Source organism: Ursus arctos, unplaced genomic scaffold (genome assembly GCF_023065955.2).
Source record: "Ursus arctos isolate Adak ecotype North America unplaced genomic scaffold, UrsArc2.0 scaffold_21, whole genome shotgun sequence".
NCBI classification, from domain to species: Eukaryota; Metazoa; Chordata; class Mammalia; order Carnivora; family Ursidae; genus Ursus; species Ursus arctos.
The window spans coordinates 9,362,137-9,383,890 of record NW_026622886.1 but is presented as its reverse complement, the minus strand read 5'-3'; the positions used below and the strand labels follow the sequence as shown (position 1 = coordinate 9,383,890).

The window sequence follows — 21,754 nt, the reverse complement described above, 5'->3', positions numbered from 1 at the left end:
ATGGGAAACTTTGTCTAAAATGTAGGAGGTCTGTGAAGGGATCTTGTGAGGCTGGACATGTAAACTGGAGTCACATCCTGAAGGATCTTGAACGCCACGACACGGTTCAGAAATGGAGAAGAAGAGGTGATACAAGGCTAATACTAACTAGCTGCTAAGGTCAGGTGTAATTGGGGTAATTGTCTCACAATAACACTGCAAGGTTGTGGAGGAGAAGCAAAGGGTGAGAAGCTTGAATCCTTTGCTCTGGGCACCACACTCACTGAGGCATTCAACAGACGTCCTTAAGACATTGCTCATGAGACTTGTGGAAACGAGATTGTGTAGGTGGACTAGTCAACAAGTGTTAGCTAATGTATACCACTGTGCGTGTGTGTGTGCGTGTGCATGTGTGCACGCCTCCAGAGCAGTTCATGTGGTTGCCGTGGGGATCAGATGAGGTAAGAAAGGCCAAACCACTTTGCTAACAGTGAGGTACGATCCAGATAGAAGGGGTTACTGTGATTAATGCCTAGAAGGTGAGGGCTACGGCTGATGCTACAGGGGCCGGAGGAAACAGCAGTCCCCTCCCTTCCAATCTGAACTCTGGCAGGCAGGAGGGAAGCCTGCAGGAGAGAGGGGACACGTGAGGGCAGCCTTAGAATCTGACAAGGAAGTAACAGGAGAGGAATGAAAGGCAGAGACAACGTTCTGCTAGATGGGCCCTGCGTGGGGCTGGGCTGGCGGAACGACCAGTCCTCGTGGGGTGGAGGGCTCCTAAGACTGTGATAATCCATTCATCCTCTTTCCTTCCAAACCTGCTTAACTATTCTCCCAGTTAGGCAACTCCAAACCTGGGAAGCAGCTTCAAATCTTTCCCTCAGCTCCTGTATTTGTTAGGATAGGCTAAGCTACTGTAGCAAACTGTATTCCAAAATGTATGGAATTAACACAGGAGAAACCAACCTTGTGCTTGCAGACAGTCCTGGCAGGGTGTTCATGTCAGAGAGGAGGCGCTCTTTAATGCAACCATTTGGAAACATCTGCTCTTTCAATATTAGCTTGCACCACACCCCAGGGTAGTTGTTCTCAAAGTGCGGTCCGTGGACCAGCAGTCTCAGCATCCCCTGGAAACGTGTTAGAAATGCTCATTACCAGGTCCGGTCACAGGCCTTCTGAATCAGAAACTCTAGGGGCGAGGCCCAGAGATTTGCTCAACACGCCTCCAGGTGATTCTGATACACGCTAGCTCGAGGCCCGCCGCCTTTGGGCTTCCTCAAGTCTGCAACCAGCTGACAGAAATAGAAGGTGGGTGTGGACAGGAAAGCCCACTCTCTCACAGGCCCTGGCCTGAAGGTGGTGTGTGTCCCTTGCACTTACATCCCCCCAGCCAGGACTCAGGCACATGGCCTCATGTAAATGCAGAGAGCGGCTGGGAAATGAGGGTAATTTGACAGACCCACTTCTTCCCATCCCACCGCTGCCGTGTGTTCGGGCCCTGCCCACCTCTCGTGGACACCCAGCGGGCTCTCAAGCAGGCGACCTGCCTCCACTCTCGTCCGCCCACTTGCTCGCTGCCCACTGGGCAGGTTTCCCTGAAGCCGTGCGGCCTCAAAGTGTGGGGCAGAGTCCACCGCCTCGCACTCAAGCCTGGGAGCAGACTTGTTCTCCAGATCGCTTCTCACACTGCTCCCCCTCCGGGGCTCTCCTCCTTCCCCCTCTGCCTGATGAAATGCTACTCATCTTCGTTTCCCTCACCCTCCACGTTCGAATTTTCCTCCAGACCCTCACAGCATGCTTGGGCTTAATTCTATCCTAGTTCTACTTAGAATAGAATTGTTTTCAGAATAGATGAGGGACCAAATTGCATGTTTTTAAAGACCAAATAAATAGGGTGAGATTGTCCTATTTAGGATGTTGTCTTTCACCCATCCATTCGTTTACACGTCCATCCATTTATCTATTCATTTATCCAATAATGATTTCTCCAGTGGCTCCTGTGTACTAAACACTTCAGGTCCTTGCCTCCTGGGAGTTTATTATTTAGAGGTTAGGGTCCCGCTAAGCAAGCTGGCAGTCACAAATAATGTGATGAGTGCTAAGTTGGGCTGATCTGGGAGAAGGGAATAGAGGAGCACAAAAGGAGGCCGTGTACCAGGAGGTTCCGGGAAGACCGAATGCGAGAGAAGGTAGTCTGGGCAGAGGGAGTAAGTGTTCATACGAGGACCTGGAGGCAAGAGGGAGCATGTCATTTTCAGAGAACACAGAGTATACACCCTAGGAATCTTCGATTCATTCCTTCCCTCAGGTTTCCTTTCCCTCAGGAACTGGCGCTACTCGGAGAGGGAATGAGCAGTGCTTACGAGCCTATAACGTGCCTGCCCTCTCCTGCCCTCTGCCAGGGGCGGAAACGTGCCAATGATCCCAGCGGTCCTTTGTCAGGGACGGCTAAGGAGCCTGGATTCTTCAGAGTATTGAGCAGTAGGGCGGTCAGTAACTGCCATTGGATGGAGCTTGGACCTCACTTGGGGCGCACAGCTGGAAGGCGCCCTCCTCAGCTGTGGAAATTTACATTTTGGCATCGCTTGTTTGTTTACATGGATGCACCTGGACTCCTGTTTTGTCTCCACTTTGAGGAGGAACACGCCCCCCCCCCCCCCCCGCCTCCCTCCCATTTTCCCTCCGTTGTGGGCTGTTGTAATTCCTGCTTAGGAGGCTTGGGGAGAGGAGCCCTAGGGGAAAGAACCCCCTTTTTCACTACAAACGAAATGGGAAGAGAACTTGAGCCCTGTTCACAGCTCTTCAGCCGCTCAGGGGCCTCCCACGGCAGGAGCATGGGGCAGCGATCCCCAGGGTTCCGCCACCGGGACGGTAAGAACGGCTCTCAGCCTCACCCCCGCCCCCCTGCGAGACACGCGTGAGCCAGTGGGTAATAACACCCTTACCGCGAAAATAAACAGGGAAATTATGCAAATCAAACAGTGGTGCATTGTGGAGCAGAAGCGGTTTGGGTGAGAGGCAAGGAGACTAAGGAGAGAAGCGGACGGGAGGGCTGTGAAGGCAGGACGTCTAGAATCTCTTCATAACTCTTGTCCAGCTAGTGAGTCTGCCTGGCTTTCCTCACGGCACTGTGAAGGCCTCAAGGTGTGGCAGGTGTGATAGTCAAAGCCACAGGAATATCATAAATGTGTTCAGAGATTTCTGTGCAATGTGTTCAAGAGTCATAAACGTAGCTTCTTAGAAAAACAAATGTGAAACAGGTTCTCTTCAGATGATCGTAACCTTTGAAGATTTTGGCACATTCCTGCTTTGTTCTCAGACATCTCCACGGGGCATTAAAAATGTCATCCTAGATAAAACTATGTGTAATATTTTTCTCAAGTACCACTTTTGAAATACTCCATTGCTAAATTGGACTGGATCTTGGCATGCATGTGGGTCATGGTCTTGGAGGAGACATAAACATAATTTCCTAACAACATGTATGGTTTTATAGATATTGCATTATAAGCACATGTATCCCTGATATACACCAAGATATTAGGAAATATACTGTGGTAGGTTTCTTAAATTTGGGGATTTGTGCATATATTTCATTGACCGATATTATGAATTGGAAAACAATTGTGTATCTTATAAAATGCATTTGCCATGCTTCTTTAACTCAACATATGGTCTTCATGCCCAGTTAATTTTTATTTCCGTCTTAAAATTACTGGCTGATTTATATACCATGACTTTCCAAAAATCATCTGAAGTGGTTAACAATTAAAAAAAAAAGCAAAAGCAAATTTTTAAAAAGGAAAAACCAGAAACCAAGAAATAAAGAAGTGGGGAAACTCAAACAAAACAAAACCACCGCTGCTAAAAAGTTTATTAAAATGTTACGTGAAATTTTATGTGACCTAGTTATTTTGCTGGGTCTCTAGCATTCTCTGAATATCATCGCTCAGATGATGTACGTATTACCAAGTTCGACTTAGAGTCAAGGCCAGTCAGATGTCTGCAACTCTTCCACATAACAGTGTCTCACTTTCGATGGACACTTCCCCATTTTTCAGCTGCGAAAAAGAGAACAGTATTATGTCTGCTTGGTGAGCACAAAGAGAAAATTAATTCATTGCACATAATCTTTTGGCATCCTTTGGTACAAGTACTAGTGAATACAAAGTCCTTTATTACAGATAATGAGTTATGACTTACTGGGAAAACAGCCACTCTGCTTATCTATGGCTCTGTCTCGTTCTGCGTCCATACCTACATGTATTTCTAAATATGCTTTCTTAGGACTGTTTTCATTAATTGTTTTTAAAGGCATGGAGGGGGGTGTGGAAGAAAGTGAAAGGAAAGGAATATCGGGCACCTAAAATGGAACCTGAAACTGGCTGATTTCGATTGGGCATGTTCAAGTCTATGGCAAGGCCATGTGAAGTGACTGGGTAAAGGATTCCATTCCAACAGATTTCCACGAGGTAAACTCTAGCCCATTTATCCATTTTCTTCCCTAACTTTGCGAGCTTGCTGCCTCCCTCTTGGCCCAGCAAAGGTCAGAAACCTTCATTTTTGTTAAGGAAAACGGGCTCTTTTCCTCCTCAGGAGCGTGGCAGGTGGTGCCAAACCGACCAGCCCACTTAACATGACATTGGGCTGCAATTCTTTAATGTCATTAAACGCAAACTGTAAAGCTCCCGCTCTGGCCCTGTGAGGCCTCGGAAGGGCTCGAAGACCTGGTTTATGATGTCATTTGAAGTATTCCCTCCTTTAGCAATGACAATAAAAGTTAACTATTAAACTCATGTTTTCACCTTCCCACCATGGGTTCCCTGCACCACAAAACCAGCAAATTAAATCACTGAGATGCTCCGTCGCCTAAAGAAATAAAGGCAAATTCCTAATCAATGGCCCTAACTGTAGAACATCTGGCCTGCCCAGCTGCATTTTCTCTTCATCGGTTGAGGATGTAACAAGGATAACTGGCCCCTACTCTTTCCAAATAACAAAAGCTCCGTTATTCGGAGGGCAGCTAAAACGCGTGGGCCATGGTGGACACGGCAGCCCCGCCACGGAGCCCGCGATGACTCACTGACACTTCCTCGGAGTCTCCCTGCCAGTGAATCCCTCCTCCTCCAGCCCCGCTGCTTTCTTTTCTCTAAAGGAATGGAATTAGGAAATAAGCGCTGGGACTGAAAACATATTGTTGAATCTCTTTTGCTCATCCATTCTTCTGTTGACTTCTTCCGTGTCTAATCTGTGCCGAGTCCTGGAGGTACAGAGTGATAAGATCAGGCCGTGTGGCCACCTTCATGATACTTAAATCCTCATGGGTAAGAGAGTAAATACGGAAGTGAACGACCAGGTCAGTAAACCATTCCAAATGGTCATAATGAGAATAAGAGTGTGCTAGGAAATGGTCCGCCGAGGCCCTTCTGAGCAGGTAGCGATTATCCAAGACGCACATTATCAGAAAGTCAGCCACATAAAGTCTGGGAAGAGGAAAAGATCCTTCTAGGTCGTGGGGAACGGCATGGGCACAGGCCTGAGGCAGAGAAGAGCCTGGCGTAGTGAGGACTGACTAACGTGGTCAAATAAGGGGAAAGTGGCAGCAGGGGAAGCTGCAGAGGTGGGCAGGGCCAGATTCTGAAGCAGCATCTCTCTCTGGGAACGGATCCCGGTCAGTTTTGTCAATGAGATTTTGGCCAGGGAGCTACTGATAAGGTCACCCAAACAGATGACGTTTGCAACTTCAGCAAGTATTCTCCTTCAAGCACTATTCCCTGGAGGCCAAATGGCCAGTGGGCTAAATATACATAGGAAATCTTCTTTTCCTGTTCTCAGTCTTGAAGCTTACACGAAATGTTTGCTTAGCAGCAAATGCTGTAAGGGAGAACACCGTTCAAATAGAACTTTCTGTAATGATGGCAGCTTTTTTTTTTTTCTTTTTAATCTGAGCTGTCCAAAACAGTAGATCCTAAGCACACAGGGCTACTGAGCGCTTGAAAGGTAGCTAGTGCAATTAACGAACTGAATTTTTTAATTGTATTTTGTTTTAATTGAATGTAAAGAGCCATCTGTGGCTCATGGCTACTGTATAGGCAGCTCTAGCATCTAGACGTACTTAAAAGGAGCTTATTTCTCAGGAAGGTACTAACAAAAGGCTTAGCTTAGATCAAAACCTGAACAACATCTGTGGCGGTGCATAGAATCCTAGCGGGGAAAAGGTTCAAATAGTTTAGTTCAAGATCTGAGGGAAAGGTATGGCCAGGTAGCCTGGAAAGTAGCCTGGATTTTCACAAGTCTATACCAGCACCTTACAACTTCTGATCTTTACTGGCCCTCGGCACACAGCATGCGTGAGAGGAGGCAGTGGCTTCGAGAGCCTTGCTACTCAAAGTGTGGTCCACGGACCAAGAGCATTACCAGCACTTAGAAGCCTGTTATAAATGCAAAATTGCTGGCTCAACTCCCAACTTACTGAATCAGAATCTGCATTTTAACAAGATCTCCAGAGATTCAAACGCACATTCAAATGTGAGAAGCCGCTGTTGTGGAAAAGCTTTGGAGTTGGGCAGGATCTGGGTTCGAATTTGAGCAACTCTTGGGCCACAATTTTCTCACCTGAAAAAAGAAGGTAATACCACCTACCTCAAAAGGTTATTGCCAAGATTCAGTGAGTTAGTGTATAAAAAGAAAGTAGCTTGAGGTCTGGTTTATGTCAGATAATTATCCATTCATTCCTTCATTTATTCAATAAGCTATTTCTGGCCGCCTATTATATTCCAAGCACCCTTCCTAGCCTGTGTTTAAAACCCCCTCCAGGAAAAACGACAACAATAACAAAAACTCAGGGAAGAAAAACATCTTGTTGGGGATGGGAAGGAAAGAAAATCTTCCTCTCCTGCAGTTTTAATACTAGAACATGGACAACACTTGTCTTCATAGGACTCTTAGATCTTTCGGGATCTTTATGGAATTCTCAAAGCTCAGGGAGCTTTCTCCACGATCCTTAGACTTATAAGTAAGGGTGGGCTTACAAGGAGGGGAGAATAAGAGAAAGATGTGGGAATTAGGCACATAGGGAAAGTCTGTTATTGTCTTAACCAATAAATAAAAAGCATTAAAGCGGTCTTAAAAATTAAGCACAAACTGTTAACTGCACACATTTTCTTTTATTAGTTTCCTTAAAAAAGAAGCAGCAGCAATTCTCACTGGAGGTCCCACTGATAGGGAGGGAATGTAAGGGGTGTTCTTTTCTGGTCTCCAGGCAAAAAGGTTTCTCACCCAAGCCAGTAGGCGTTAATCTGCTTAAGCCTGCCTGAGTGGGTCTGTTAGATTGCTGGCACATGGCCATTTAGGGGTTTTGTTTCCCAGACCACAGGAGCCCATTTTTCCAAGAGTTCCACTAGCTTTTTGTTTGATAACGTCTATTTCTAGCAGCATTTACTCCTTCAACAACAATGTCAATGAAACAAACATTTACTGCACACCTACTAGTTGGCAGACACTGTGTTGGGGACACAGAGAAGAATGAGGAACAGCTGCTGTGCTCCAGGGGCTCCCACAAAAGTAACTGCCACGGCACTCTCTCAGGTGATGGCTATTATCACTATGTCTTCCTCCTGCTTGGGGAAAAAGACAAAATCTTTTGGCTTCCTGGTCCGCCTCCTTTAAATACCCACTGACCTCGCCGTGCTCTGCCGAGGTCCCAGGGGCTTGAAGGGTTAATTACTTGCTTGCTGTGGCCGGTTCATTGTTCTCCCGTACTTCCCACCCCGCTCCAAGTCTATCTCCAATTGTAAAATTTCTTTAATATATTTTAATGTTTTTCTTTTCACCGAGGCAATGCACATTCATTATAGAAAAATACAGATAAGCAAAAGGAAGAAATGTTTTAAAGCCTGCCTTAATCCCACCACCTAGAGATAACCTGTTTTAATAAAAAGGATACTTTAAAAAATTTATAACAGCAATATGATTTCATACGAAGTGCAGAATATAGAGGAGGGCAATCATGCATAATCCAATCATCCGGGCATGAGCATTTTGGAATTTTGTCTTTCCAGTCTTCTTGCAGTTACTATAAATGGTGCCTAGCGGAGAGCCTGCTAAAGTCATTATCTCTTTGTGTATGACGTACACGTGCAAACCAGGAAGGCGTGCTGTTAGCCAGACTGGTGAATAAGAACACCTACGATTTTATGGAAAAGCACGTTTAGAAATTTGCCGTAATTAGCTAAATTTCTGTTGCTGTTCAAATTTCATCCCTGGTGACAGAATCTGACCCGAGAAATGTGTCTGTCTTCCCTGGCATCTGAAATGGGACATAGAGAAATTTCTACTTTAAGGAAGTCTGATGCAAGAATACCTGAATTCACAGTGAATATCATCAAGAGCCTCCCACGTGCCAAGCTCGTGTCAGTTACCGCTCACGACAGTTCTGCAAGATAGATGTCACCATGCCTGTTTGACGAAAGGTTTTAGGAGGCTTGCCCTATAGATCTTCCAGCCAGGACACAGCAGGACTAGGACCCAGAGCAGAGAGGCAGTATGACCGAGAGAATGGAAAGCGTACGGCAGGCTGGGGTTCGGAGCCCCCCTGGCCCCCCCCAGGACCTCGGGCACGTGAACGTTCTGAGTTTCCCTGAACTGGACTTGGGCGTGGCGCCACCATGCTGAGGAGCGGGCCTAAGGAACGGTCCGAGAACCAGGGCCGGCGTCCGCTGGAAGGCTGCTGCAGGAGACACTCTCGCAGTTCCCAGTCACCTTTACGGGGGCATCTGAAAGAAGTTCCTGTTTGATCTGAATTCCAAGGACGGCTGACCCCTGAGCAGTTTGTTCACTATCTTACAGCCCTGATGGCTCAGGTTTCCCTGTGGCATCGTTTCCTGGAAAGTCTCCGAGCCGAGGTGAAGGCCCACCGCCAGGAGGAGTTCGAGTAGGCATGTTAGCCTCAGTCCTGGCTACACGCTTTGCTCCAGTTTTCAGTGCTTCGTTCACTCCCACACTCATATTATTTTCTTGAATCCTCTGTATTCCTGTGCACTCCCGTACATTCTTCCAGATTTAACCTTCCGTTTCCTCATCTGTGAAGTGGGGATAATTATTTGAAGGGTATCTGGAAAGCACTGAGCACGGTGCTGGGCCCGTATGAGATGCTCCGTTAATGGTGTCTCCCTCATGCTCTTGGAATGAACCTTTGTCCCTTCATTTAAAAAGGGCGTTATTTGCATGCCGAAAGATTCTCCAGTTTACAACAGAGTTCAATGCAGAGTTCTTTTAATAATAAATGTGTTCACAGTTAGGATTCCATTGTCACATGCCTCCCGGAGTATCCCTCACTGAGTCTGTCGTGTAACTGGCACAGGGCTGGTCCACCAACTCTGACTTTCACCTGCTCCCTCTCAGTGCAGCTACTCATGTGCCATTTGCAAAGTCCTGGGGATGGAACGGACCACATTTTTTAATGAAAACTGTTCCTTCAGCTTCCCCCAGGAATGTTAAGATAGAAAAGATCTGCTGCAGAAAACACAGAACTAAAGCACCAAGGTTTACTTCCCCTTAAAAACGACCTCCCATAACCAGTTCTTCAGTTTTCCCTGTGCCTGCAAGGGGGCGTTCGAGCCCAGTCCCTCCACCTCCTAAAATAGGTTTAATTATTTCCACTAGACCAACATTCAAAAATTTATCAGAAATTGATGAGTGTATCACACAGTGGTTTCTTAAATTACCATTTTTATAGTCTAACCATCTCATAAAATTCTTAAGCATCTTGAGGGTTTTAAATTTTGTCAGTTTCCCTTCCCAATCCCTAGCACTTTCAAGGTATCCAATTAAAAAGTAAATTAATAGAATTAGTAATATGTATGGAATAGGTCACCGTTAAGGTCACTGTCTAATAATCTTCAAAAAGACCTGGGCAGGCAGAGCCCAATAATCTACTTAGGGCTGCTTACAGCACTTTGTTGGCTCCCTGACACCTGTTTCGCTGAGTGTTGAGAAGTTACTTGGCCGGGCCTCTCCGAGCTTGCTTTTGTCCGCTCTCCTTCCCTCCCTCTTTCTCTTTCTTCCTATCTTTCCTTTCTCTTTTCTTCCTTTTAAAATTTTTACTGAAAAATTTTTGGCCACCAGGCTCTGTGCCAAGCACCAGAGGTCCAATAGTGGGCAAAACAGAAGACCCCGATCCTCATGGAGCTTCTAGTCTAGGAGGGATAAACATTCAGTACATCACATTCACAAATGGGTGTAAGATGACAAATTGTCGTAGGCGCCATGAAGGACTGTAGTGCAATGGGGGATCTGACTTAGTCTGGGGTAGGAGACAGCTTCTCTCTATTGAGAATGAGGAATGAGCGGGCACACTAAGGGAAGAATAAGGTTTCAGGCAGCAGGAAGAGCATGTGCACAGGCCCTGTGGTGCTGGGAATTGTGTTCTCTGGAAACAAATGAAAGAAAGCTGTTGTGGCTGGATCAGAGAGAACAAAGGCAGGGGTGGGGGATGCTTCTCGTGGGGTCAGCCAGGACAGAGACACGTGCTTTGGTAAAGATTTTGACTTTCAGCTTAAAGAGCATGGGAGGCCACTAAAGTGTTCTAAGAATGGGGTATGGAAGAGCTGTGTGAGTGACTTGTGCATCGTAATTTGTCCCTGCAGGAGCAATGCAGTCATACACGTGGTCTCTGACCTATACGGTGACAACGGCAGCAGGGTCCCCAGCTGAAAACTCCCAACAGCTGCCCTGTATGAGGAGTACTCACGTGCCTTCTTCCTCCGTCACACACAGGATACCAGTGTATCCGCACAGAGAGGAGCACGGGTAGGTGACGTGGGATGCCACTGTACTTTGACATTTGGGTTCACTTAGCAGTTGTTTTCTCAAAGGGCAGGAAGAGTGCTGTCCTTCACAGAGCTTTCCTAGCGTGCTCAGTGCCTCACTGTGTATGGCTGTCTCTTGCAGTCCCCATAGGGCCCTGGAGGTAGGGCATTAGCGAGCCCATTTCCCAGATGAGGAAACAAAGACAACGGCTCAAGTTCAGTCCTGTAGGGTCACAGATGGTAGATGCAGGGCCCAGACTGAGCATCTGTCTGACTCCAAAGCCTGTGTTCTTCCCTCTTTTCTGCTTTAGAGCCTCGGCAGAAGACCCCCTTCTAGCAGTTTGCCCAGGCGGTAGAGCCTCATGGTGGGCCCAGGTCTTCTGTGACTGGATCAGAGAAGGACTTGCCCACCTGAGGGCTGACACTCCCTGGACAGCGGCAGTTGTTAACGGGGTTCAGGAAGCCTTGTGGGTTCCCATGGTGCTTTGTGCCCAAAGAAACAAATCATTGGTTTTGCCAATCCCCCCCCCCCCAAATCTCTGTAGTGTTTTTGCTGTGACGAATGGACTACAAATCCATTAAGTGTTACCTGAGTCATAGTAGCTTCTTGCCATCACGCAGTGTCTTCATCAAAAGACACTAATAATGTCTAATGTGCAGTCATCCGAAAACCACTTATGATGTGAAAAGGCCCCTTATTCTCAAGAAGGCGAGACTCTGCCATGCAGGTACGGTGAGCGGTTCCAGTAGAGCAGCTGTGGGGGACATGGGAGGAGGCCCCCTCAGGTGTCTTCCACACGGTAGCCCAGCATAACGCAGCAAGGAGCCAACCCCGAGGCCGGGCGCAGGCCTGGCTGCTGGCTGGCAGACTCGAGTTCCGTCCCCAGGGTCAGGTGCCCCTGACCAGTGGGAGGGCAGCCTTTATTTTCTCAGGGGACCTCTTGGAGTGTCTTTCCACACCTTTAGAACAGACTTTGAAAATTGTTTCAGGAAGCCTTTTGATTCTGGAGGAATGACGAAATAGACACCCACGTGGTCTTAGGTCCATGTTTTTGCTGTGGAGATGTTATTAAGAAGAACAGTGATAAGAATATCCTGTATTTCATAGGACTTTCTATTTTACAGAGTGTTTTCACATACCTGACCCTCCAGAATAACCAGGGCCAGCATTTTTACAGATGTGAGAAACAAGACTGAGAGTCGCCCAAGGGTCCCACAGCTAGAAAGGGGTGGAGCCAGGCGTAGCACTGGGGTCTCTGACGCCTGGTTAAGCGGTCCCGGTGTTTCGCCCTGGAGGGAGCTCCCAGCTACACACAACGTCCTGCCCATCATGGGCAAGCAAAGGCCTGAACAATATAACACATAAATCCCAAAGTAATTTCTTCTTTGGTTCCTATTGGACTGCAGGCTATAATATGGGGCTTTTCAACAGCACAGGAGTAGAGGTTTCCGTCACTAATTATGTTTTGCCCAGGGCTGGCTTTCGTTCCCCGAGCGCGCTCTGAGTGGTAAGGGAGGCGTGCTGAGGAGAGAAAGAATATCAGCCTGGGAGTTGAAACGCACCGCAACAGGGTGGAGATGGAGAGAACCAAAAAGCAGGAGAAAAATGGAAAAGAAGAGAGAAGAACAAAAAGGGAAGGGAAAAAAGATGAGGTTGATTTTTAGAGGTGTGAAAATGATCCGCTGACCCCGGCCCAACTCACAACATTCACGGTGCTCTCTGGTTTTAGATACACGGGCAGCTATAACTACGGGAGCTACAGCAGCCAGCACCCTCCCCCGATGCAGAGCCAGTACCCGGCCCTCCCCCATGACACAGCCATCTCTGGCCCGCTGCACTATTCCCCTTACCACAGGAGCTCCGCTCAGGTGAGTTGCTGGTCCTGCTTGCTTGCCCGCCCAGGCCTCAGGATGCCTGGTGGCAAGTCTAGTCAATTTAACACAGCTAATAGGTACCTTCTGTAAACGATGTATGTCTGTCACCAACGAGAAGAGGATCCTTTCCTCAGGATCACTTCCACCCTTCCGTGGCTGCCCACTGAAGTGGGTGCTCGGCCAGCGTTCACGCTCCACTCCCTCTCACGCACATGGGTGCCCGCCAGTTGTCTTTGGTTCCATCCTCTCTAATCCCAGGATCCAGTCAGCCGCCATGTCTGCTGCCCTTTCACAGGCAGCCACCCCCACATAGGAATCTTTGGCTCCCATCTTCCCGGTGCCGGCCCTCATCGGGTCCTGTCAGGACTGTTACCTGGCTGTCATTCTAACTGGCCTCTGGGTCTTACGTCTGTTCCTTTCCAGTCTGATCCACACACACAACCTCACCAGGAGAATCCTCCTGAAATGGACCCTTTATCAGATTGTTCTCAAGCCACACACTTCCCTTGGCTCTTCACTTTTCTAACAAACCAGATCACCCCTCTGTGGCCTGTGGTGAATGGAACTTGTGGTTGCAGCTGTAATGCCAATGTTGGGCCCTCTACTTGTCTCCAACACTTCCTGTTGCTCTGGCCTCAAAGGCAACTGGTCACCAGTTCTCTTCAATTCTACATCCTCAACATCTCTGCACCCCCCACTGTCCTTGTCTCAGCTCAGGCTAAGCTAGACGGGGACAAAATCCTCCCATTGGTCTCTGTGTCACTGAACTTGCCCCTCTCTGGTCCACCCTCTACATTGCAGCTGGAGGAGTCTTTTGGAAAAAACCCGACGGGCCATTAACACTCTCCCTCTTTTCATGTCGTCGCATTCAGAGTCAAGTTCAGTCCCTTGGCATGTCTCTTATGACTTGTTACCATCTGGCTTCTGCCTGCCTCTGTGGCCGACCAGCCACCCCACTCCATTTGCTCCAGCCATGCCAACTCCTATGCGGTTCGCGGATACTGTTCTCCCAGGCTGGGACTTTCTTTCCCCAGCCTTCTGTGTGTTGTTCAGGACCGGCACCTCACTGTCTTTGCAGCACCTCCTGACACCAGCCCTTCCTCTCTCCAGGACCTCATGCGGTCCCACTGCTCTAGACTCACATAGCGCCTCTATTGGTAACCTTCCTCACACCCCGTTGTCATCACTGACTTCTCTTGACTCCTACAGGAAACCCCAGAGTCCCCTGAAGGCAAAAAATTAAGTCTAGTATCCCTGGGTCACGGGCCATGGCACCTGTCAAAAGCCACAGCTACCTTTTACTGAACACTTGTCATTTGTCAGGCACCGTGCTGAGCACTTTACACATCATCACGGTAATCCTTGCAGAAAAGAGGTGAGAGTAACCTGCCTGAGGATTGGAACCCAGGCAGTGTGACCCCCATGTGTCCAAGCTCCTACATGTGGCCCTCTGCCACCTCTCCTATGTCGGCATTCACTAAGAGTTTCTGGAACCAGTGAGACAGGAAGTGAGGCAACACAAGTGATGGGGGTGCAGAGGACCCTCACTCCATCCTGCTGGCGGGGCTGGGAGCCAGGGAGGCAGGATGGGAGCTCCGCTTGACGGGGGTACTCAGGATACACTGGAAAGGGGCCCCGTACTGGCCGGGAGCTCTGCTGCCGAGCGCTTGCGGGAGTCTAGAAGAGAGATGGCAGGACTTGAGCGAGGGCGGGGGCCGTGATTGCATCAGCCGCGGATGGGCCTCGGAGGGGAGGCACCCAGAAGAGTGTATCCACAATACACAGGCGCTCGGGGCAAACAGGCCTCTGTTTTGATTTCCATCTGTAGTACCAAGGGGAGCCCTGGTATAATCCCCAAACAAGCCAAGAAGTTGATTCCACTAAACCTTCACCTGGGGCATTCATTATAGGTCTCCAACTGCGTCATGCAGACAAGCGGCTCCTTAGGTACTGCTTCCCTGGGGAGCGGAGTCTGTGCTCACTGCGATCCACAGAATGCCGCAGAGCTGCTGCCGGGGCCTGGGCCGCACCGGGCGGCAGGTAGGCAGCTCGCGCATGCATTGGCTCACTCACTCATGCGTTCACGCAGCACTCCTCAGATGGCTGCGGGATGCTTGCTGGGCGGCAAGCAGGCTCCAGCCCCTGATGGTACAGTGGACCAGGGGACGGAAGTGCGCCTGCTCCGGGAGAGCTTGGGCTCCAGTAGGACACAGTCAGCTAAGCCTCGGTGGCGAGATCAAGCTAAAGTCCCAAGCTGCGGCGCCTGTCATCGTGTTCCCTCTTTCTTCCCTCCCTCGTCCCTCCTCATAACGTTTCTGGGGTGATATTTTTAAAGCCATTGCCTTAAAAAGAAACCAGGGTCTCCTAAAGGCCCATGTGGTCCCTGGCGATCAAAGATAGGTCGGCAGCCTCCACTCTGGAAGCCACAAAAGTCCCCGAATGGAGCACTATCATTTAATAGCAGCTCTTAATCGAAGGGCCAAGGACTAATTGAAAGCCCATGGAGGAGCCCTTTGAATTCAGACGAGGCTTGAGAGGTGACAGGATCAGGGAGCCTCTTCAGCACCATGCCCTGTGGTCCTCTGACAGGGTCTTTTGACAACCTCTGACCCCCACCACACACTCACACTCTGTGCTTGAAGGGTTATGCCTTAGCCTCCATTTGTAAAATGGGGTGAGAAGTTAATTCTATCACCTCTCCACCCCTGTTGATGCGGGGGAGGGTGTCAGTGCAACACAAAGAATCCTTTGTTTTGTTTTTCATTAACATTTATGCATCAAGCCCTGTTTTAGGCACTTGCAAATACACAGACTCACTTAATTCTCATAGAAACCCGGGGAAGAAGGCATTTTTCTCCAGTTTTTAAAGATGAGGAGACAGCCTCATAAGGTCATTTGCCCCAGCTTCGGCTTCCAGTAAGTAGCAAAGCAGACTCAAATGCAAATTCTCCAGCTCTGAACCCTAAGCCCAGGGCCATGAACACTACAACCCAATGTGTTTTGGAGGGTAGATGCAAATTCAAGAAGTTACTGCAACTGTTCTCAGTCAGTTTCAAGTGACCGAAGAGTCACACACCCTAGACTCACTCACTCTTTCCTCTTGTGATACTTTGGTTTAACATTGAGCATAGAGGGGAAAATCCATTGCAGGGCTGATTAGTTTTAGCTTTCCAGAGCAGAGGTCGAGCTGTTGCAATCCTGAGTACTGAATATCACACTTCATTATACCAGACTCACTGGGGAAAAGATCAGTCTGAATTGGAGAAAAACCACAATTACAGAATACAGTTAAGGAATGCAATTGTTCATCAGCACAAGAGTAATTGAAACTAATCTCTGCAAATAAATGCCTGTCTGCAAGACTGATACAATGCATCCACGAAGCGCAGCCATCTCCTGCATCCCGGCATTTATATGCTCAAAATTATTTGAACTCATTTGGTTTTTGAAATAGAGTATGTGTGTGCCCTTATCTATACTACTTCTTTGCACGACTCGTGCTTTCTTTCCTCTGGGGTAGTAACAAAGGTAAACCTCCGGTCCTGCTTGAATTCTCATAATTTCTGAATTAGTGAGTCCAGATGAAGGAGGTTTCACACTGTACGGTTTGAGTTATTGCAGAAAAACACCCTCCTCGCAACTATGCTACACGTGTTCACGTCAAACTAAGTGAACAAGGGATGGTCTCGGCTGCCAGTCTTCCAGGTGCCCCATTCTCATGCCCGACCAAATAGGGAAACCAAACCAGACCAATACGTGGGCACAGAATTTTTCTGAGCCTCATTCAACAAACGTTTGTGGAACTTCTACCCTATCAGCAGCCATGAATGTGCACGGGGCCCTTGGGCTCAAAAGCCATTTGATCAACTAGAAGCTGTAGGGCTAACATTCCCCTAGAGTAGACTAGAAAGCTGTTCTTTATTCCTCCTCTGTATGGCCAAGGCCTGGCCTTGCCAGCCAATCACACAACTCTCACGGAGCCTCTCGTGGCCCAGCCCAGCCCAGCCCAGGGCCAGTGCGCTTAGGGTGCTCCACTTCGGGAGAGCATCCTGAGCCAAAGGGGATAAAAATCAATCAGCCATCGTGGTGTAAGATCAGCGACTGCAGAGCCAGGCTTCCTGGGTTCAAATCCCAGATCTGCCTCTAATCAGCTCTGTGCCTCAATTGCCTTATCTAAAAAATGGGAAGAATTGTAGTACATATTTCTTAGGGTTGTCAGGGTTAAGTGAGTTGATAAAGGTTGGAACAGGGCCTGGCTCATGGTTAACACTATTTGTGTATATTATTATCTTTCGTGACACCATAGTTACTATATTTTGCATAATTAAAGAATTAGTAGCTATTTCTTTTGCTCTACTAGCTCTACGGAGACAGGAACCAGATCTTCTCTTCCTGACCATTATATCCCCAGGACCCAGAATAGATGTGGCTTTTGGTGGGTACTCAGTTAAATCCTTGTCACGGAAATGAAATGAGTGGCGCCTCACTCTGGTACTAAGTTGCTCTGTGACCTCAAGCAGATAGTTTCCCCTCTCTTGACCTCAATTACCTCATCTGTGAAATGAGAAGTAGGACTAGATGGTCAGATGGTCAGTCACGAAGGCTCTTCCTATCATTAACAGACCATGATCCTGTGATTCGAAGAAGAATATTAGTAATAGCTAACACATTACTGTGTGGGAGTTCTGAGTGTTTCACGTGTATTAACTCAGTTAATCCAGACCTTAAAAGCTCCGCGGATGTGGACTGTCCGGCAAAGATTTTGGGGGAGCTACATCCTCTTCCAGAAGAGGCTAAGCGGAAGCCTGTCTAGGGGCAGGCCCACGGCAGAACTTTGGTGCAGTGTGAGAGCCGCCTTTCATAGGAAAACAGTTTGCGCTCCTGACTGGGCCACCTTTCACCCCTTGCACAGGGAGCAGCCCATTTGGTGAGGGTCGGGGATAAAGGGCTCATTCTTCCCTCTTCATGTGCAGGAGAGTCAGCCTTGGGGTGGGGAGTTGCTTCTCAAAATAGAACTTCCTAGTATGATTCCAAAGAGGCCCAGAATCAATCACGGCTGAGATGGCCATCCGACAGAAACTCTGACTACTTATGCACGCACACACGCACGCACGTGTGCCCACAAGCCCTCACACACCTCTCTCAAAGGGCGGGGACTGGTAACCTATCTGCAGTTTAACATCAGTAGCCACAGCATGTGTTTTAACCCAGCAAATGGTAACTTCCTGTCATGGGCCCTCAACAAAAAGCGCCTTTATTCTGAGCAGAGCTCTCTGGACCCCAGGGTTTGTGCCCAGCCTGCTTCAGGACCCCACATGAAACCGGATGTAAAGTGTGAAAGGTGAGGCGGGTGCCACAGGCTGGCCTCAGCCGCTCCCACCAGACTAAATAGAAGCTTCATTGGTGGCGTTAATCACTAGGCTGAGGCAGCGGGCACTTCAGCCTCTCATCTTTCAATGGTCTCTTCACCACGGGGAAAACGAGTCACTGACTCATTTGCAATTAGCTGACCTAACTGGACAGATTTTTCCATGCTGGATTCTGTGGTAACAGGATTTTATTGTCCCATTAGAGATATTTTGAGCCAGTCTCATTTCCAGGCAATTACGCTTTTGAGTCTGTGACACAACCCCTGGGCACAGCTGCATCTAGGGTCCTTGATTAGGCACAAAAGCCACACTCTCTTGGGTTCTATGGGAAAGAGGCTCCAAGTCCATACTGCGACATTTTACCTACACGGGCCAAGCCGAGGGAGGTTCTGTCAGAAACGGCAAGATGAGGCCTGGTCAGAGCTATAAGACCCCATGGTGTGTAGGGAAGGAGGGGGCTGACAGCAGAGGGATGGAGACATTAAAGTATAATGGGGTGTGCTCCGAAACAGGCATGCCTTCCTCTCATGTGATTCAGTTGGGGCAGGTTATGCCTGGCTTGTGCCACAGTGGTGTGGGGGAAAATGCTACCCCAGCACAGGGTTTCTGTGCCAGCCCGTGTGTTAGCCCGCGCTGCGACTCTGGGCGGGATGCTTCACCTCACGGGTCCTCGTGTTCTCATGTGCATACACAGGGTTGGATTATATGATCCCTAAGCTGCTTTCTAGTGGTAACACCCTGGTGTTCGGTCACCGCATAGTTGCTGGGGTGCCAGGCATCGTTCCAGATGTTGGGAATATGGTAGTGAACATGGCAAAGCCCTGCCAGGAGCTTCTGAACAGAAGCCAGTGGAAAGAGACAGCTAACAAGCAGGAGGGTAAGCGCCTGACCTGAGAGGCAGAGAGTGGAGCATTTAGCTTCTTGAGAGAGGATGTCCAGAAAAGTCTCTGAGGAGGTGACATTTGAGCTGAGATCTGAAGGAGGATATAAAGGTAGGCATGCAAGGAGCTTGGGGGTAGGGGTGGGAAACAAGTTTTCTAGTCAGAAGAACAGGTAGGACCAAATTCCCTGAGAGGGAACCAGCTTGGCATTGCCACAGGATGGCAGGAGGCCTCTGTGCCAGGGAGAGCACCATGAGGGGGGCTGACAGGCGGGCAGGGAGCTTACTTGAGAGAATATCAGGAGGGGGAAGCAATCTTTTGGAAAAAGTTAAAGACTGTTTTGTAATATTTCTTAACATTACCCGTTTGATACCTGGGATCTTGTTTTCCTGGGCGGGGCCAAGTCCTACTGTGATCTCAGGCCTGAGGGTTCAGCGTGGCTGCCATACAAACAGCATCCTGTAGATTCCCTTAACGGGGACATGGATATACTCAAGCGTTTCTGATCTGATCGAGGATATGAAAGCCTTGGTTGGTATGCGGTCCACAGTCTCCTTGGTAACAGCCCTGGATGCCTTCTCCCTTGAGTTCCCAGACACCACCTCCATACTTCTCCCTCTTTCGGACCTGTCCTTGTGCTGGGAAGTGGCTGCAGTTTCTATGTAAGGCATGCTGGCCCATGTAAGAGAAACCCTTCCTACCAGAAGTTGGAATCCTCTCTCTTGACCTCTGAGTAACTGTTTCCCTCAGCATGCTTTGGGCCTAACAGCCTGCCCCTGCTTCCCTCGGGCTCCCACTCAGAGAAGCAGAATGGTTCCCTTTGGCCCCGTCGACTACAGGGAGCAGCTACTGTTGTCAGAATCCCTTCTCGCGGCTGTCTAGGCTTCAGCCTGTCTGTCTCCCTCACAGGAGGCAGCCTCCCACCTAATCCCTCGGGGCTCCACTCTCCAACTGTCAGGGAAGACAGATGGGGAGCAGAAGAATTCATACATACTCTCTCTCCCCTACTAGCTGCCCTTGCCATCCTTGTTGACTGGCTCCCGTCCTTGCTGGGGTGGCCCTTATGTAGCCCAGTGAGGAAGTCTGTGTGGACTGGCCTGCAAACTAGGAGCTCTCAAAGGGAGCCTGGAGCGCCTCACCTTCCTCCCCTCTGACTGCACTAAAAGGGGCTTATTTGCATAGCTGTCTGGGAAACAGAATAGAATGTAGAAGAAGCAGCACTTGAAAGGCACTTCTCTTATTCCTAGTTCTTTCTAGAACTGCTTCCCCTCCTCTGCCGTCCACAAAAGCACCCCTCCCATCCCCTCTCCATTGACTTATCTCCACTCCTTCCTCCACATTCACACCAAGCCCAGACAATTCCCCATTTCCTTCTCGTGCATCTTTCAGGACTTAGTGAATGTGAACCAAAAAGAGAGATGTTCTCTAAATGATAGGCACTAATAATAACCTTTGAAGCTGTTGGCTTGCTTCCTCTTCAAAAGTCTGCTTTTAGGCTGCAGTTCATAATTGAATGCAACTGTAAAATGCTATTTTTAATAATGTCACTGTGTTTTACTTGGTAGTATTGTTCTCTTGGGTTGATGGGATGGGACCTATCACATCTCTGTGACTAATGGTAAAGTTCGCAACCATACATGCATGTGTCCATATCTGTTCGGACATGCTGTGACTCACACACACACACACACACACACACACACACACACACACACTCTCTCCTGTACTCCCAGTGGGGCTGTTCCTTCATTTGGATTTAACTTCCCCAAAGATCCCAGATTTCGAGCACAAAATCAGTATTTCTACTTGAGTGAACACCAGTCCAACTCTGGATAAGAAATCCTTTGCATTTCTCCTGTTGGTTACTTCGTAGACCAAGGTTCAATCTTTTGGAAGTTCACTGATTCCGTCCTATCAACTTTCATTAAGAGCATCTTATGAAATTAAACTGTGAGCATGACCAGTATTGTGTATATGCAACTTGCAAGCTGAGTTTAACTTTGTGGAATTTCTTTCCCCTCAACAAGTACCCTTTCAATAGCCCTACTTCCCGGATGGAACCCTGTTTGATGAGCAGTACTCCCAGACTGCATCCCACCCCAGTCACCCCCCGATGGCCAGAGGTGCCCACAGCCAACACGTGCTACACAAGCCCGTCTGTGCACTCCACGAGGTACGGAAACTCTAGTGACATGTACACACCCCTGACCACGCGCAGGAATTCCGAGTACGAGCACATGCAACACTTTCCTGGCTTTGCTTACATCAACGGAGAGGCCTCCACAGGATGGGCTAAGTGACTGCTATCGCAGGAATCCATATTTAATATTAATAATAATTATTAATAATAATAAACCCAACAACCCACCCCCAGAAGACTTTATCTCTATACATCATAACTCACGGACTATTCCTAGGTGTCCGTTTTCCTAATGAACGTGAGTCTGGGATTCAGTGTGGGATGAATCAACTTTAGTTCAGAAACAGGACTCACTAAAAGCCAGTGAGATTGGGTTCCTGTAGCCAAGCCAGACTTGACTGTTTCTATAGAGCACTATTTCGGGCAGGCCAATCTGTGCCTTCTCCCTCTGTTCCATGACTTTGCTTTGTGTTGGCAAACATTCCCCGTAAGCTACTTATTTTCCTGTTGACAAAAGCTCATTGGTCTTGATGGATACTAGAGACAGAGTCTGGTTTGTGTTCTTGGATGGGCACATAATTTACCAAGAGCATTCACCTTGCCATCTGTCTGTCCTCTTCCTCTGCAACGAATAGCCCTCAGGTATGTTCTACGCATTCCTTCTTCCTGGTGGTGCCTTCACTGCTTCCTGGAGCACCAGGG

At 48.5% G+C, this 21,754-nt stretch overlaps 1 protein-coding gene across 1 annotated transcript in view; it reads left to right on the top strand.

Moving 5' to 3' along the window:
• Positions 1-21,212, top strand: part of RFX4 (regulatory factor X4) — a 134,565-nt gene extending 113,353 nt beyond the window's left edge. Inside the window, exons 16-18 of the mRNA XM_026499744.2 lie at positions 10,626-10,788; positions 12,518-12,656; positions 20,940-21,212. Of these exons, the coding sequence (XP_026355529.1) occupies positions 10,626-10,788; positions 12,518-12,656; positions 20,940-21,212 (575 nt within the window). The remainder of the gene's footprint in view (positions 1-10,625; positions 10,789-12,517; positions 12,657-20,939) is intronic.
• The last annotated feature ends 542 nt before the right edge of the window (positions 21,213-21,754 follow it).